The sequence below is a fragment of the Ambystoma mexicanum genome, chromosome 1q (assembly GCF_040938575.1).
Source record: "Ambystoma mexicanum isolate Mex_15411 chromosome 1q, UKY_AmexF1_1, whole genome shotgun sequence".
NCBI classification, from domain to species: domain Eukaryota; kingdom Metazoa; phylum Chordata; class Amphibia; order Caudata; family Ambystomatidae; genus Ambystoma; species Ambystoma mexicanum.
This window is the reverse complement of record NC_090922.1, coordinates 532,280,638-532,296,803: the sequence shown is the minus strand read 5'-3', so window position 1 is coordinate 532,296,803 and position 16,166 is coordinate 532,280,638. Positions and strand designations below refer to the sequence as shown.

The 16,166-nt window shown below is 48.8% G+C and overlaps 1 protein-coding gene across 1 annotated transcript in view; it reads left to right on the top strand.

Moving 5' to 3' along the window:
* GSK3A (glycogen synthase kinase 3 alpha) overlaps positions 1 to 16,166 on the top strand; it is a 368,950-nt gene that overhangs the window by 246,421 nt on the left and 106,363 nt on the right. The window contains exon 8 of the mRNA XM_069640953.1: positions 9 to 104. Coding sequence (XP_069497054.1) covers positions 9 to 104 — 96 coding nt within the window. The remainder of the gene's footprint in view (positions 1 to 8; positions 105 to 16,166) is intronic.

Below are 16,166 nucleotides of genomic sequence, written 5' to 3'. Positions count from 1 at the left end.
TTCTGCAGGTGTTGGGGACACCGACAAGGGAACAGATTCGGGAAATGAATCCAAACTACACAGAGTTCAAATTTCCACAAATAAAAGCCCATCCATGGACAAAGGTGTGTATGATTATTGATGTTCACTAAGGGATTGTAAAACGTGTACATTAGGTTTGTCCAAGTAGTATGTGTAATTACAAATATTTTGACTTGGCTCAGCATGGATTTGAAAGTGGGAGTCCAGTCAGTCACTGGTGTCAATGGAAGACAACATTTGCATGCTATTTGGGTATGTAGCAATGCATTGTGAGTTATCCAACATATGTTTGTGGGCTTACTTTCATGGTCCTGTGACTAAGCAAGGAATGTAAAGGGACGTTTTTTAATTGGGCTGTAATTGCTAATATGGCACGTTTGTGTCCGCATTCCTGCATAAACTTCTTTAACAAAACTTGATATTATGGACATGTTTAACTTGCAATTGTTACACAGTATAGAGCTTGTGCTAAATAACAGTGGTGGCCTGCAGTAGTCTGTCACCTTGTGCAAAATTGGACGTTTCAAATGGATTGTGTCCCCCCACTTATTCCTCATCTTTGATATATCCAAGACTGCTTGCAGCTCGCTTTGGAAAATGTTTTCTTAGGATAGAGTGTTGTGCGGCGTCGAGTCTTGGTCTTCGGCGACCTCTGTAGCGTCCCTTGTCATGTTGATGCTTGTATGAAGCATATGCGCTGATGTTACCGCAGTTCGATATTTTTTTTCTGCATTGTGTGCTTCTGAGCTACTAGCCTCAGCAAAATTCAATTGCATTTGTTTCTACAATCAAGTGAATTCGATTTTCTTCGAACATGTCCTTGATACCGACCGGCTTCAAACGGTGTGGAGACTGTGGACAGAAATGGTCTAACTCCGTAGCTGCCTTAGACACCGATGACCTTACTGTTGTCTTAAACAGTGGTCTGTTAGGACAGTTGTCTGAAGTCAACGAAGGGCTTGGTAAAACCATTCAACTGAGACAGAACAAGACTCCACTCTTAGTATAAGGCTGTACCACCTAATTTCAGGGTAGTGTAGACGGAGCAGTCAAGCTTATCTTAGGAGAGAGAAGAGAGGGCTGTAGAATCAGTACAAACATTGTAATAGAAATGGTCCAAAGAAATACAAACACTATGTATTGTAGAAAATAAATTATTTAACTACAAGTAGGCTCAGATAAATCTTGGGGGTAAATGAGCATGGTCACAGATTATATAAACATTTATAGAAAAACACAACACGATGCTTGAAGGTAAACTCACCAAAGCATGTAACCAAATTTGGAACACCTAACAGGAGCTCTAGGGAAGCCAAATCAATAGTTACTTTTTAGATTACTTTCAGTATCACAAGGATAGCACACCCTAGCAGTTGAACGGTGACGTTCAGCAAGAAATCACTTAGTAAACCAACTGGACAATACATTTTTCTGAATAGTGAACAATTTTTAGGAACAATTCTAGGAACAGTAAAGACCTCTAACTGATTCAGCATAAGGTACTATAGGAGTTGGACCTTGGCCTGTAATAGTCAATTTCGGTTGCTTTTCAGTTCAGACTAAGGGAAGCAATAACTCCAACTTAGTTTAGGATAACTCTATTATACTCGAGGCACTTCGGAAGACCATGCACTCATGGGTGGTCGAGGTACCCTGGGTTTTGGGATTCTGCAGCCCTGGAAAGTCGCAGCAAGTCTGGTTCTGGCAGAATAGTTTGTCTTGAGGCTAGTTTCTCACCAGCCTAGGAGGAAGTAGTCCTTTACCAGTCTTCCCTGTCGATTCAAAGTGTCAGCACAGCTGCAGGGCTTCACCGGGCACTTAGCGGTTCTGGTGTCTTCTCTCGTCTGCTCCAGATGTTGTCCCCCAGTGGTTGACACTGCTCTTAGTCCCAAAAAGCTTGCTTTTTATGCAAGTTCCAATTCATTCACAGCCCTAGGTTATCAGTCAAACAGCAGTCCTGAGGACAGCCAGCTGGTCAATAGGAACTGGTTTCACTCAGGTACACAAGTTTCGGGACCCTACTTCACTTCCTGTCTTTCCAGACACACTGAAGCCTGGGCGGACTTCAGGGCTGAAGCCCGCCAAAGGCAAAACACACACAGCACTCAAACCTGATGCAAACAGAGTAAAAACGCAGAAGAAACTAACAAAGTGGTGAAAAAAGATAGGGGTCTTTTTGAGAAAACTGTCACCCTTGGGTGCAGCGCTGCAGCTGAGGCATCAGCCTGCAGATGCATGTCACCAGGTAATAAAAAAAAACACTGCCATCAGCCTTTCAAGTGAGTTAGTGTAACAATGTTACAAGAGGAATGGGTTAAAGGAGTGACTATTTAACCCCCCAGCACTCTACATAGGGTGGTGTGTGCTGGACCCATGAAGTTAAGCAAGACGGTCATCTTACTATTCTTGGGAACAGTTCACCCAAGAAAATGTAGTTAAACATTAAGAGAAGTTCTCAGTGGCACTGCACAAAAGGTGCTGTCACAATGTAAAAGCAGAAACCTATGGAGTTTACCCGTCTCCATAAAACAGTAGAACACAAATCGGAGTCTGGAAAATGCACAAGTGAGAAAGATCCCACTCACTCGGGAGTAAAAATTCAAAAGCCCCGAGTCCAGCAAATGAGCTGCGTCTCTGGGGTTAAAGGGATTTGGCACAGAAATGAAAATTCTCCCTAACAGGGTCCAGGTAAGGAGGCTACTACCTTTCCATGCTGCCTTAAGAGTAAGGGTTATGGTAAACATTGTCTTCCCCCCTCGACCACAACGAAGCGGGTTGCACGGCCTGTAGACTCCTGCGCACTAAGACTCTTAAGGAGCGACACTTGAAGCAGTGGGCGGCCTATGGCATGTCGCAGTCCGAATGTTTTTCACCCGCAGCTGCACCTGCTGAAAGCGATTGGGGGGGGGGACGGGACTAGCTATGACCAGGCCTCCGTGTCAGAAGCCATTGGCCTAATGGCGGACAGCTCTCCGTCCGCGATGCCTGTCCCCACGAGTCAAGCTATGGGGATAACACCCAGCGACAGTGGCGCACACGATCATAACATCAAACACACAACCTAATGTGCTGCTTCAGCTACTGTGGACCAAAGCGGCAACAGAGCCATCAAACTTCAATGGGATCCTCTGATCGGCTTGATCGACAGCCTTCCCCACAACTGCGGCCTGTGACTGGGCAATCCAAAGTAAAGGGCGCTAACACTAAACACGCGACCATCGAGGTGCTCCAGGACGACGCGCGGATGCCGCTTAAGGCAACGGTGCTGCAAGAATCCACTGCTCAACCTCCAGTTCAGCCTGTAGACCGCCCGGATTCCCCCACCATTGTTAAGAGCATCGCAAGGATTGCCTCAGCAGTTAAACTGAGGGAACGGTCGAAGGAGGCAGCAAAACAGCCTAGAGACGTGCCAAATGACACGCCACTGCGCCCGGACTACGCTGAGTCCTGTGCCTTTGTCAAGCCCATTGGGGGATAAATCTCGACGTCACAGGAAAGATGAACACTTTCCTCCCCTGGACCCCTCTGGTTCATCCCCATGGACTAGATAAATTTGACGGATGTATGGACAGATTAGAAAAATGTCTTCTGAGAAGCTTGCTACCCAGAGACCTCGAGGACCTTGCTTCTACGTCTATCGAAGTTTTGGAAAACTACAATTTGGATGACCAGGCAGATTTTATGGACAATTGGGAAGATGGCCGTCAGGTTGATGCTCAACCTTGGACGTCCCCTACTTCAACCCAGGACCTCGATGCCCTGTGCATAGATTCCCCCCTTCACCCTGCCAAGTCTCTCCTGTAGATCAAATGGCATTTAACGCCATCTTGAAGGCGGCTGACCATTTTCAGATAGTCACTCAAGAAGCTTTACCCGATTCTGATTACGTGGAGGATGTACTCAAAGAAAAACCTCTGGCCACCCAGGCCATCCCTCTGCTGAACTCTATTAGGAGATTGGCACCTTCCTTGTTGACGCCAGCGCAAACCAGGGCGGTGAACCCTAGGGTGGAGAAGTTGTTTCTCCCTTTGTTAGGGAGAATTCTCATAAATGTGCTAATTTCCTTCACCTTAGAGACCCCCAGGAACTTTGCTGGATTGAGGACTTGATTTTTTAAATTTTTTTCCTGGAGAGTGCAAGCCTTTTTTTCCCACTCATGTATTTTGATGTGTTTTTACCCTTGTGTATTTTGATTATGGAATTTTAGACCACTCCATAGGCTTCCATCTTTTCATGTGTCGCACAGCACCCTCTGTGCTGTGACAGAGAAGCCTTTTAGGCTATCCCAAGGTTTAAATACCTTCTCTGGGATAAACTGTTTCCCAGAGAAAGTAAAGTGAAATTGACTTTACTAGTTTTTTAAATTACTAGACTCGGCACACCCCATCTTACAATAGTGCTGGAGGGGTTACCTAGTATCCCCTATGTCTAGAAACTCAAGTAGCAGTCAAATGCTTATTTCCTCTCAAAATGGCAGGGGTCAGTGGTTTTACAATAAACTACCATTTTTCCCGACCGCGAACACTGGTAACGTTAAATCACGGAAGCCATGTTTTTCAAGATGGTGTCTGAGCCTCCTTTTGTTTAAACGGGTCCCGGTCTTCTTTTTTTCGCCATTTCTTTTTGGAAAGGCCCTAGAATTTCTCTGCGCACCAAACCAGGTTTGGTTCCTTTGTTTCTATGCCTTTGGCGGGCTTCAGGACTGAAGACCGCCTCGGCACCAGAGTCTGGGGTGGGCAGGAAGTGGGGGAGGTGCCCGAAACTCCCTGTGCTTTGTCTCCTAGGAGACCCAAATGCACTCTGTGATTGGCTGGCTTACTATCCGGCAAGGACAGCCACCCTGCTGGGTGAGTGGCAGCTAGGCTGCAATGAATGGGAGAAAACGGTTTAAAAGGAGTCTCTTGGCTTGGAAGGCAGTCGACCACTGGAACAAAAGAACTGAAGACTAGCTGGAAGAGAACGGCTGCTGCAACTACTGGACCATTGGTTTGCCCGGTGGTGCCCTGCTGCAGGTCCCAATCGGCAAGTTCACCTCGACAGAGGCCCTTAAAGGACGATGTCTTCCTTTGAGTTGGTAGGACCAATCAGCTCATAAGCCACCTGGACACCATTCTCGGAGCTGGTTGCATTTGCCACCGAGTTCTGCGGGAAACAGAATAACCAGGGAGAAGGACCAGTTTGTGTGCTTGAAGACAGCTACCGGAATCGAAGATTTGTCAGTTTTCTAGCTTGACAAGTCCCCGTGCAGTGCAGGAATCCCCCGACGTCCTCCCTCTTGTCCCATGACTGAGGCTCAGGAACAGTGAGATCTGCAGTAACTGCCAGGGACATGTCTTCAGCTACATCTTTTTCTTCGATATAAGGTACTGTGAAAACCAGACCGAGAGAACTTACCTCGCTGCAAAAGTGCGTACAACTTTGGCAACTTGCAGGCTTAGTCAGCTTGTGACCCGACATACAAACCTTTCTATGAACTACTTCTAAGAACCATGGCAAAGACTTTTCCGTTTAAACTACCAGAACAGTTTTTCTTGTACAAGACTCTAGCCGATTGACTTTGGCATACCTATTGCATTAAATCAACTCCTCTGGTGAACTCAAACTATTTGTACTGTTTAAGAGCAACTATCATTTGTTTTATTAACTTAGACTTTTTGCTCCTACTTCAAATGCTCAATGCCATTTTGCTCCTCCTTCAAAGTAGTTTAAATGTCTCAGAACCTGATGGTGTGAAATACTGTAGTATATGTTCGTGTGGTATTGATTGCCTCCTTTTAGTGAATGTTTTCTAACTGACTGTATTGTGTTACCAAGAAACTTTGTAGAAATGTATCTGAATAATTGTAATTATAGACCTCTGTGCAACACCCTTACAAGCTCACATTACCTCTTGAGATGAGCCTGGCTGCTCAGCTCGCTAGCAAAAACGGTGTGGTACAGACTTATACCAAAGGTTGGTTTTGCTTAAACCTGTAGCCCTAGTTCTGTGTATTGGCCCCGGAGGGTACTACATACAAACTTTACCTAACAGTAACTGCCCTTGCAACAGAACATACTCTGGAGGGAGAGGAAATGGAAGGCTTTTCAAACCTTGTGCAAGATGGAAAGGATGCCATGAGGCAGGATTTACAGTCCAGCCTGAATAGTGGATTCTGTGAGTAGGTCGATGGCTGCTGGTCCTTTGATTAGGTGCATGGCCTGGCTCAGAAAACCAGGTTTTTCTGCAGTTGTCTAGGCACGTTTAGTTGACATGCCTTTTGATGGAACTTTTCTATTCAGGGAAGAGGCTAACGGCCTAGAGAAGCTGCAGGCGTCTATGGCCGCAGCTATATTATTGGGTGCAGCAATCGGACCACCTCAACCTTCAGGTCATGGATGGAGAGGATGTCCTCATTTTTATTCAATTTCTAGAGTAAGGGGACAGTTCTCGCAAAGGGGTCAGAGGAGAGTGCCTTGTGGAGGAAGAGTAGGTAGAACTCACGGCGCAGCACTGGCAAAGTTACCCTCAGCTGCAGGTGGAGTAGCAAAATGACTCCATCCACAAGTCTGTGGTAGGAGGCAGACCGTCGCATCACCTTCGGAGTTGGCAAAGCGTAACTTCGGACGTATGGGTGCTTCAAACCGTACCAGACGGTTACTGTCTCCCGTTCCTAAAGAAACCTCCAGATTGCCCCTCCCCGCACAGCCTGATCTTCCCTGGTTCCAGTTTTGCTTCCCCACAGGAGATTCTCATCTTGTTTGGAGAAAAGTGCAATAAAGCAGGTACCTGCAGCGGAGAGAAACCAGGGTTGGTACTCTCCCTACTTCCTAATTCCCAAGGAGGACAGGAGTGTGACCCATCTTTGACTTGAGATACTTGAACAAGTTCCTCAGGAAGGACAAGTTCAAGATGGTAACTTTTGCAGATCCTTCTGGCCCTTCGACTCCATGATTGGTTGTCATTGTACCTTCAGGATGTTTACTTTCATGTGCCCACACATCAGAAGCACAGAGTGACTGAGGTTCACGGTTCTCATTACCAATTTCCGGTTCTGCCATTCCGGCTGACCTCATCCTTGAGGGTTTTCACCAAGCTTAAAGTAGTGGTGGCAGCAAGTCTGAGGGAGGGGGATTCACATCTTCTCCAGCATGGGGTCTGGCATGGATTCACATGCTCATGAATATTCCCCGTCAGGCTGGGAATCCTCGGTAAAGAAAAAATCAGTATCAGTTTCGTTTCTGATCTGTCTTTCGTAGTAGTAACCAATCACTGATCTCTGCGTCATACTGACCACAGCCAATGACTGCCCTCTACCTAAGCCCCGCCTCTGGCAGCCATCTTCCGATTTTTACCGCACGTTCAAGTGTTGGGAGTCCTCGTGCTTAGCTCTCGAGCTTTTACTGCGTGTTTCGCGGTTTCAGGTGAATGTTCACATTTTTTCGGTTAATCGAGCCTCAAGCTCCACCGTTTGTACTCCCGTTAACGGCTACCCGTTGCGGGATTTTCCTACGCCCCTCAAGGATGAAGATTTTGTCGAATCAACTTCTTGGAGGATTCCAGAAGATTCGCGGCCTACTTCGAGATGGCCCAGGATGCAAGTTCGTCGCCCGGACCCAAGCTGTTTCGCAGCTGCCCTGGATGCGGGCTGCAGAATGTGTTTAAGGAAGACGAACATTCGCGATGCCTCTACTGTCTTCATGGGTACAAGACTCGTGTAGAGAAGGACTGCCAGTTCTGCAAGAACTTGTCGAAGCGGACCATGAGGGACCGTCTATCCCGTCTCGCAAGCTGGTTGGAGAAGGGCTCGACGGGTGAGAAGAAAGGGTCAGAGCGGGCTTCTAAGTCCTGTGCGGGGCGCAACGGGGGCCCAACACCAGGCCAAGCGCCGCGAGTCCGCTGGCTCCGGGAGCGCCGAAAGGTCGGGCTCTTCGGTCGCCAGGCAGGGCGCACCTTCCCCGGCACAGTCAACCACGAGCCAACGCTCCGGTTCGGGGAAGAGAAAGTCCGAGACCCCGGGTAAGCTTCGGGAGAAGCCCCGTCCGATCTCGGAAGAGGGGGTGCGATGTGTCGCCCCTCCCCCGAAGGAGAAGGCCCGGGAAGCACCTAAGGTGGTGAAGGCCCCTACCCAGCAGGCGAAGGCCTCTATCGAGGCTATTGCGACGACTCTAGTCCTGGAGGCAGACTCCGCTGGCGGTGTCTCTGCCGGCTTGGCCAGAGTTTCCCTGCCGCCAAGGAGGGAATCCTCGATTCAGCGCATCGTCGTGGCCGCCATGATGGAAGAAGCGAGGGGGGGCACGGTGCCCTCCTCGAGCTCGGAGTCAGCCTCGGAGGAGGAACTGACCGAGGCCGCGAGGAACCTCGAAGTCCAATTCGAGAAGGTTCGATCCCGTCAGGAAGATCCTCGGGAGATAACCGAGGAAGACAACGATGGTGAGGAAGAGCGGTCTTCCCTTCCGGCGCAGCTGGACCCTAGGCCTCAGGATGGCTCGGCGGCCATTTTGTCGGCCATCCAGTCCTTATGCTCTGAGATAAGGATGAGATTCCCACGGCCCAGGCCGGAGGACCCGCAACCTGGCCGGCAGGAAGGCCTCAGAACAAACGACGGAGGACCCAACCCTCTCCTCCGCTCGCCCCAGTGAGGCCTACAGTTCCCTCCGCATCCTCCCACGAGTCGGGAGATGACGGTGCGTTGGGCTCGACAACGGGTTCTGAGGGCGACGACGGAACGGGTCTCCCGTCTCCCGTCGCAAGGGCCTCGCCGCCAGACGAGATTGGGTCATTCCACGCCATGATCGCCAGGGCGTCCGAATTGTTCCAGCTCTGCCCGGAGGAGCAGAAAAAGGAAGGTTTCCTCTATCAGCTCAGCGCCGGGAGGCCAAGAGGAAGACGGTCATCGCGGTGCCCCTAATCGATGACATCTGGGAGGAGGGCCTGTCGGTTCTCAAGAACCCCTCCACGGCACCAGCCAAACGGGACCGGTACGAGAAGTACCGGGTCCCCGAAACCGCTCCCCTGTGCCTCGGGCAGACTCGGTCGTCTCGGCGGCGAAGAAGAAAGCGGCGGGGTCAGGAGCCTCGATGTCGAATTCCCCGCCGGACGGCGAGGGAAAGAAGTTGGACGCCATGGGGCGGCGGGTCATTTCGTCGGCGGCGATGACGATCAAAGCGGCCAACGCCCTGGCGATCGTGGCCCGTTACGACAGGGAGCTGTGGTTTAAGCTGGCCCCCATATTGGACTTCCTACCGGACGACAAGAGGTCCGAGGCCCTGGAAATACTGCAAGAGGGCGAGGTGGCGTCGGACCATGCCATAACGGTGGCAACCAATGTTGCTGATACCGGGTTCCGCCAGCTGGGCAACGGTGTTTGCCTACGACGACGGGGTTGGCTCCGGGCGACCGACTTCCGTCAGGACGTCCAGACCAGCGTGTTGGACATGCCGTTCGACGGCAGAAACTTGTTCGGGAAGGCGGTGGACGAATCCCTCCAAGCCATAAAAACGGACACGGAGACGGCCCGCGCCCTAAGAGCCCTTCAGCAACGACGGCCCTTTCGGAGCTCCGGAGGCAGACAGGGTGCCTCCAAGGGATCCAGCGGTGGCTCGTCTTCCTACCGCCAGGCGGCACGCTCCTCGTCTCAGGAGGCCTACAGGGGTCGCAGCAAGCAGGGAGCGCCTCGCCGACGTCAGCAAGGTGGCCAGGGCGGCAAGGCCACCACCTCCAAGCAGGACTGAACCGGCCGTGGTCTCAGGCCCCCACTGAAGCACCCCAGTGGGAGGCCGGCTGACTAATTTCGTCGGCGTGTGGAAGTCCATCTCCACCGACTTTTGGGTGCGGATACCCTGGCAAGGGGACACTATCGAATTCCTGAAGAAGTGCCCTCACGTTCCACCTGTGGCCAGGAAGGAAAATCACGTCCCGCAACTGCTGTTGGAAGTACAGGCGATGCTCAGGAAAGGCGCCATCTAACTTGTCCCGAAGAGGCTCCGGGGTGTACTCAAGGTACTTCGTCAGGAAGAAGACGGGCGGCTGGCGCCCCATCCTGGACCTTCGTCGTTTGAACAAATGCATCAGATCACAAAAGTTCAGGATGGTCACCCTCCAGCACGTATTGGGACAGCTGGAGGAAGGCGACTTTCTGTCGTCGTTTGACCTGGAGGATGCTTACTTCCACGTTCCCATCCTCAAAAGTCACCGAAAGTTCCTCAGGTTCGTCCAGGGACGCCACTACCAATTCAGAGCACTGCCGTTCGGATTGAAGTCGGCCCCAGGGTCTTTACCAAGTGCCTAGCACCAGTGGCGGCGCGGCTGCGCCTGCAGCGGATTCACGTCTACCCCTACCTGGACGACTGGCCCATCCGCTCGAGTTCCTACATGGTTTTAACACTCACTTCCCACTAACGTTATCCCTTACAGACTCTGAACACTTCTCCCCTGTCCTGAAGAAGGCCACTCTCACTAAAAAGCTTCAAGAAATGGCTACATTTGGCCGAAACCCTACAGTGTCAACCTTTCTGTCACAACGTCTTGTTTTGTATGTCACATTGCGTTCGGTTTGGTATTCGAGTTGCATCTTGCCCTGGGAAGCACATGCTCGTTTGTAAAAACTGTATCGTGTATGATAGAAAATGTGCACAGTTTCGAGTTATATTCCTCTGCATTGAAGAGGATGGTATACAGTGGTACTGCCACATTGTCAAAGTGAAAGAGTTGTCCTTCTTTGTGTTTGGGTTTGTCTTGTAAAAAATGTACAAAAACTAAGATTGTTTTGCGAAATAAAATGACCAATTGTCTAAAATGTTTTTCTGGTAACCACCATAGTTCGTTGGTCAGTCATTCAATATAGTGTGTAGTTATGAAACTAAGAACTTTGTGACCTCTCACCCTGATTATTTGCATAAAACTGTCTTCCAGGACAGCCAGCCGGCCAATCAGAACTGGTTCACTAAGGCGCACCTAGAGACAGGACAGGGAAGTTTTGGGACCCTTCCTCACTTCCTACCTTTCTAGAGATATTGGAACCTGGGCAAAACACACAAAGCGCTGGTTAGGGAGAATTCTCATAAATGTGCCAATTCCCTCCACCTTAGACCACCAGCAACTTTGCTGGATTTTGAGGACTTGATTTTTTTTTTTTTTTTTTTTTTTTTTAACCTGGAAAGAGTGAGCCTTTTTTTTTTTTACTCATGTATTTTGATGTCTTTTTTACTCGTGTTCTTTGATTATGGAGTTTTAGATAACTCCATAGGCATCATCTTTTCATGTTACGCAGCACCCTCAGTGCAGTGACATAGGGATGTCTTTTTAGACTTCCCAAAGGTTTAAATACTTTCTCTGGGATAAACTACTGTTTCCCAGAGAATGTAAGGTTAAATTCACTTGACTAGTCTTATTTTAAATTCCTAGACCCAGCACACACTCTTCCTATAGAGTGCTGGAGGCGTTACCTAGTATCCTCTATGTCTAGAAACTCATGTAGCAGTCAAATGCTACCCTTTCCTATCGAAATGGCTGGTGGCAGTGGTTTTACAACAAACTACCATGATTGTTCCCGACCACCGGTAGCTAAAAATCACAGGAGCCATATTTTTCAAGACGGTGCCTTAAGCCCATTTGTTTAAACGGGTCCCGGTCTTCTTTTTTTTCCGCCATTTCTTTTTGGAAAGGTCTTTTTAGAGTTTGTCTCTGCACGCCAAACTAGGTTTGGTCCCTTTAGTCTCTCTGCCTTTGGAGGGCTTCAGGACTGAAGACTGCCTCTGGCGCCTGAGTGTCTGGGGTGGGCAGGAAGTGAGGGAGGTGCCTAGGAGACCCAAATGCACTCTAGTGTTATTGGCTTGCTGACTGTCCAGCAAGGACAGCCACCCTGCTGGGTGAGTGGCAGCTAGGCCGGAATGAAAGGTAAAAACTGTTAAAAGGCGAGTCTCTTGGACTGGAAAGCAAAGTCGACCACTGGAACAAAAGACCCAAAGACTAGCTGGAAGAGGACGGCTGCTACGTCTCCTGGACTGTTGGTTTGCCCGGTGAAGCCCTGCTGCAGGTCTGAATTGCCAAGTTCATCTCGACAGAGAAGCCCCTTCAAGGACGACTTCTTCCTTTTGAGTTGGCGGGACCAATCAACTCGTAAGCACCTGGATGCCTTTCTCGGAGCTGGTTAGGATTAACCAACTTGTGGGCTTGACGACAGCTACTCGAATTGAAGATCTTCCATTTTGCCTGCTTGTTTGACCCGGGCAGTGCAGGAGTTCCCTGACTTCCTCCGTCTTGTCCCCAACGACTGAGGCTCAGGAACTGCCAAGAACCAACATCTTCGGCTGCATATTTTCTTCATATTAAGGTACTATGTCAACCCGATTCAGAGAATGCATCTCTCAGTGAAAGTTCGTGAAACCGTCCCAATTTGCAGGTCTAATCGGCATGTGACCCAACATGATTCTTTTTCATACAAAATACTTCTGAGAACTTTGGCAAATACTTTCCCATTTACTACAAGAACTACTCTTTCCTATCCAAGACACTAGCCCATTGACTATGGCCTAGGCCTATTGAACTGAATCAAGTCTTAAGTGAACAAACTATTTGCACTGCCTAAAAGTATTTGATCTATTCGATTAACTTGTCCCCTTTTTACTGCCATTTTAAAGTGATTGAAATGCCATTTTGCTCCTATTTCAGGGGAGCCTAATTTACTCCAACATATTGGTTTGGTATTGAAGTATATTTGTGTATGATATTAAGTTGCCTCTGTTACTCACCTGGCTCCCAGAGGTGTCGAGCGGAACTAGGCAGCTACGGTCTCCACCAACGTGATGCGTAGTGCAGAGATGACTGACTGGACTGGCCCACCTAGCTTTGTCTGCTTGACCCGTAGAAGTAGTCTCCTAAAGACGGGGAAAGGGAATTAGCCACCCGTGGATTTGAGTATTAACACCTCACTGCGTCCCCACTTATCACTTCTGACATTCCCTTTCACAAAGCTCACCTTATAGTTTTGTATTATGATCTCTCTATCCTGCGAAGAATGCAGGGGCGCGTTGATGGCCAGTTACTTCACTGGCTTGAGGATATTGGAAGAGTTCTGGACAAATCTTGGCTCCAAACCTCCGGGCGAAAGGCCGTAAGTATATAGTTCTAATGAGTTAAAAATGTCCGATTAATCACTCTCGTTCAATTCCTTGTTTCTTTTGCAGCTTAGACCCAAAAGATGATCGTCTTGTGGCAGCTGAAAGCATTCAGGTAAGAGTCTGTTTTGTAACGCTGTCCGGTAAATGATGCCAAGGTTTAACTCGCTGCTTTCTCTTTTCTTGCAGGTGCAGCGTAGGAAGATCTGGCGTGCTGGTGGATAATACCTCCTTCGGTAAAATCAAGTAAGCATATGGTGGCAAGAGATTGTCCTTGTTTGTTCCCTTGGCTCAGCTTGTTGTTTTCTTGTCCCCCTTAGGCGCTGGAATGCGGCAACCAGGTGATGGAGACCGCATCGGTTCGTAGAGATGCTGCGAGGAACGGTGAGTATGGCGTGGCGCTGCTGCTGGCGATGCGACGCGTTTAAAATGAAGTTTTTTTTAATGTTGTTTTTCGATACAAATTGATCTTTACAACAATTAAAATATTTTTACATTATCACATTCCTGTCTTATTAAAACATCATTATAACATAAAAGCCAATTTCACAATACCAGATGAGCTCACATAACGGTTCTTTACACAAAACCTTATTCACATTTAAATACTATGTATGATAAATGTAACTTATATATACCCACACATTATCACCACCTCCATTTGAATATACCATATACAAAAATTAAAATCAACGATTTCTCATCAGTATATAAATACTTGTAACACTTTCAAGCATATGAGTGCACTGCCACCTCATCAGCTGATGTATTTAAAAGCTCATTAACAGATCTATCTAAGCAAGATTCCCTACTCTTTAGGTTCTTTTCGATGTCATATAACAGTTTCACTAAATCTATGATCAAAGGCATTCTATAGCCCCACATACATTGTATCCAAAGCATTTCACATTGATAAGATATTTCGTTGTAATATTTCGACAGGTTAATTTGCCGTGCTTTAAAATGAAGTCTGTTTCTGGTTCGAAGATGCGCTGAATCCGAAATCAGGTAAGAAATCCAGTAAAGTTCTTGTTCTAACCTTTCTTCTTCTTTCCCTTCTTTCTAGGCGCTCTGGACTCGAGGCAGGCGTGGCAGGATGCTGGATGCTGACTGCAGACACGGTGAGCGTTACGCTGCTGGATGCAGAATAACGCGAAGCATGTGCTGCTCTTCGGGCGTGGTTTAAATAGCCTTCAAAGTAGTCCCAGGTAAGTATTCCTCCACAGACACACCAGAGTAACAAAATAGTCCCTAAGATAAAATAGTCCCTTCAAGCCTCACATGGGCTTGGATCCCTTGCAGCATGGTCTACATCAGGTAAGTTTTAACTTATGAGCATGGCGCCAGGACTGATGTCCCATATGAGCCTGGTGCCATAGGCGCCAGCACTGTACCCAGATAGCGCCTAACAGGGGTTGCTGGGTTTGCTCCAGGTAACATGATGCCTGCTTCCGGGGTTAATTGACTTGGTCTGGATGCCCGGGGGTAGGCATCATGACAGCCTCCTTCTAGTGAATGATTTCTAAATGACTAATAGAATAAGTGTTTTACCAAGAAACCTTGAGTGTAAGTGTCCACTTGAACCACTGTGATTGTAAAACCTCTGTGTAACGTCTTACTGCTCGCATTCCCTCTCGAGATAAGCCTGGCTGCTCAGCTCGCTACCACAAACTGTGTAGTACAGACTTATACCAAAGGTTGGTTTTGCTTACACCTGTAGTCCTAATTGTATGTGGTGGTCCCAGAGGGTACTGCATGCAATTCTGCCTAACAGCGCTAACTCCTGATAGGAGTTACTATGTGAATCCCCCTGCCCCCAGCACTCCACATAGGGTGGTGTGTGCTGGACCAGTAAAGGTATGTAAGTGTAACGCCCACCTGGTTCCCACAGGGGCGCTGATCTAGTCTGGATTACTGCGGCCTCTTCTAGCGTGATGCGCAGGACCCGGAACACCGATTGGACAGGACCTCCAAATCGTGCTTCCTTGGCCCGTAGGAATATCCTTCTGCAGATGAGAAAGGGGATTAACAGTCTGCAGAATGGTGTGCTAGCTCCCCCTTTCCCCCCTCCGTTTCTCTCTATTCCTCCAAACCCGGTTTAAGCTCACCTTATGGTTTGGAAGGTTGAACTCTCCATCCTGCTTCTGGTGCAGGGGCGCGCGTTCGTCCAGTTACTTCACTGGTTTTCAGAATGGCGCTGGCAAAGTCCACTTGACTTTCCTGAGCGATGCGCCGTAAGTATGAAAGTTCAAAGTTCAAGTGAGGCCCCCTTTATGCTGTCTTTCTCAACTGTGATCTGTCCTTTATTTCAGGTGCAGAATGAAGGCGATTCGTCGAGGGGTTAACCTCCCGAGGTGAGTAGTAATGAGGGCGATCCCTCTAGATGTCCTTATCATTCCTCTGAAATGTCTCTAGTCCTTTCCCCATAGGGGCCGGGCTACGGTACCTGCCAACGGGGCGGCGCCGACCCGAAATGTGGAAGAAAAGCCGGTAAGTATTATGGCTGTTAATCAGGCTTTCCTTGTGTGTCCTTCTGCTCACCTTTTGTTTCTTCCTCTCTCCCCTAGGTGCAGAGATGTGGCGTCCGATGCGGACAGCTGCGATGGAGCCGGGAGATGTCTCGAGGACAGGACAGGTGAGTGAAGCGTGGCGCTGCAGCGAGCAACGCGATGCTTTTAAATTGAAGTCTTCCTTCAGGGATGCTGGCGAGAAGATTCCGGATGCAGGTAAGAAGCTTGAAATAATCCTTGGTTTTCACCTTTCTCTTCTCTTCCTTCCTTGCAGGTCTTCCAGGTTCAAGACGGGCGTGGCTGTAGGCCAGGAGCAGACACGGTGAGCGTTAAGCTGCAGGAAGCAGAACAACGCGAAGCATGAGCTGCTGTCTGGGCGTGGCTTAAATAGCCTCCAAAGAAGTCCCAGGTATGTATCCTTCCCCAACTAGGTATGTATCCTTCCCTTGCCACGCCCGAGTGAAAAAATAGTCCCTATGAAAAAATAGTCCCTTTCAGGTCTCAGGGAGGCCTGAAGCGTGCAGCATGGTCTGCATCAGG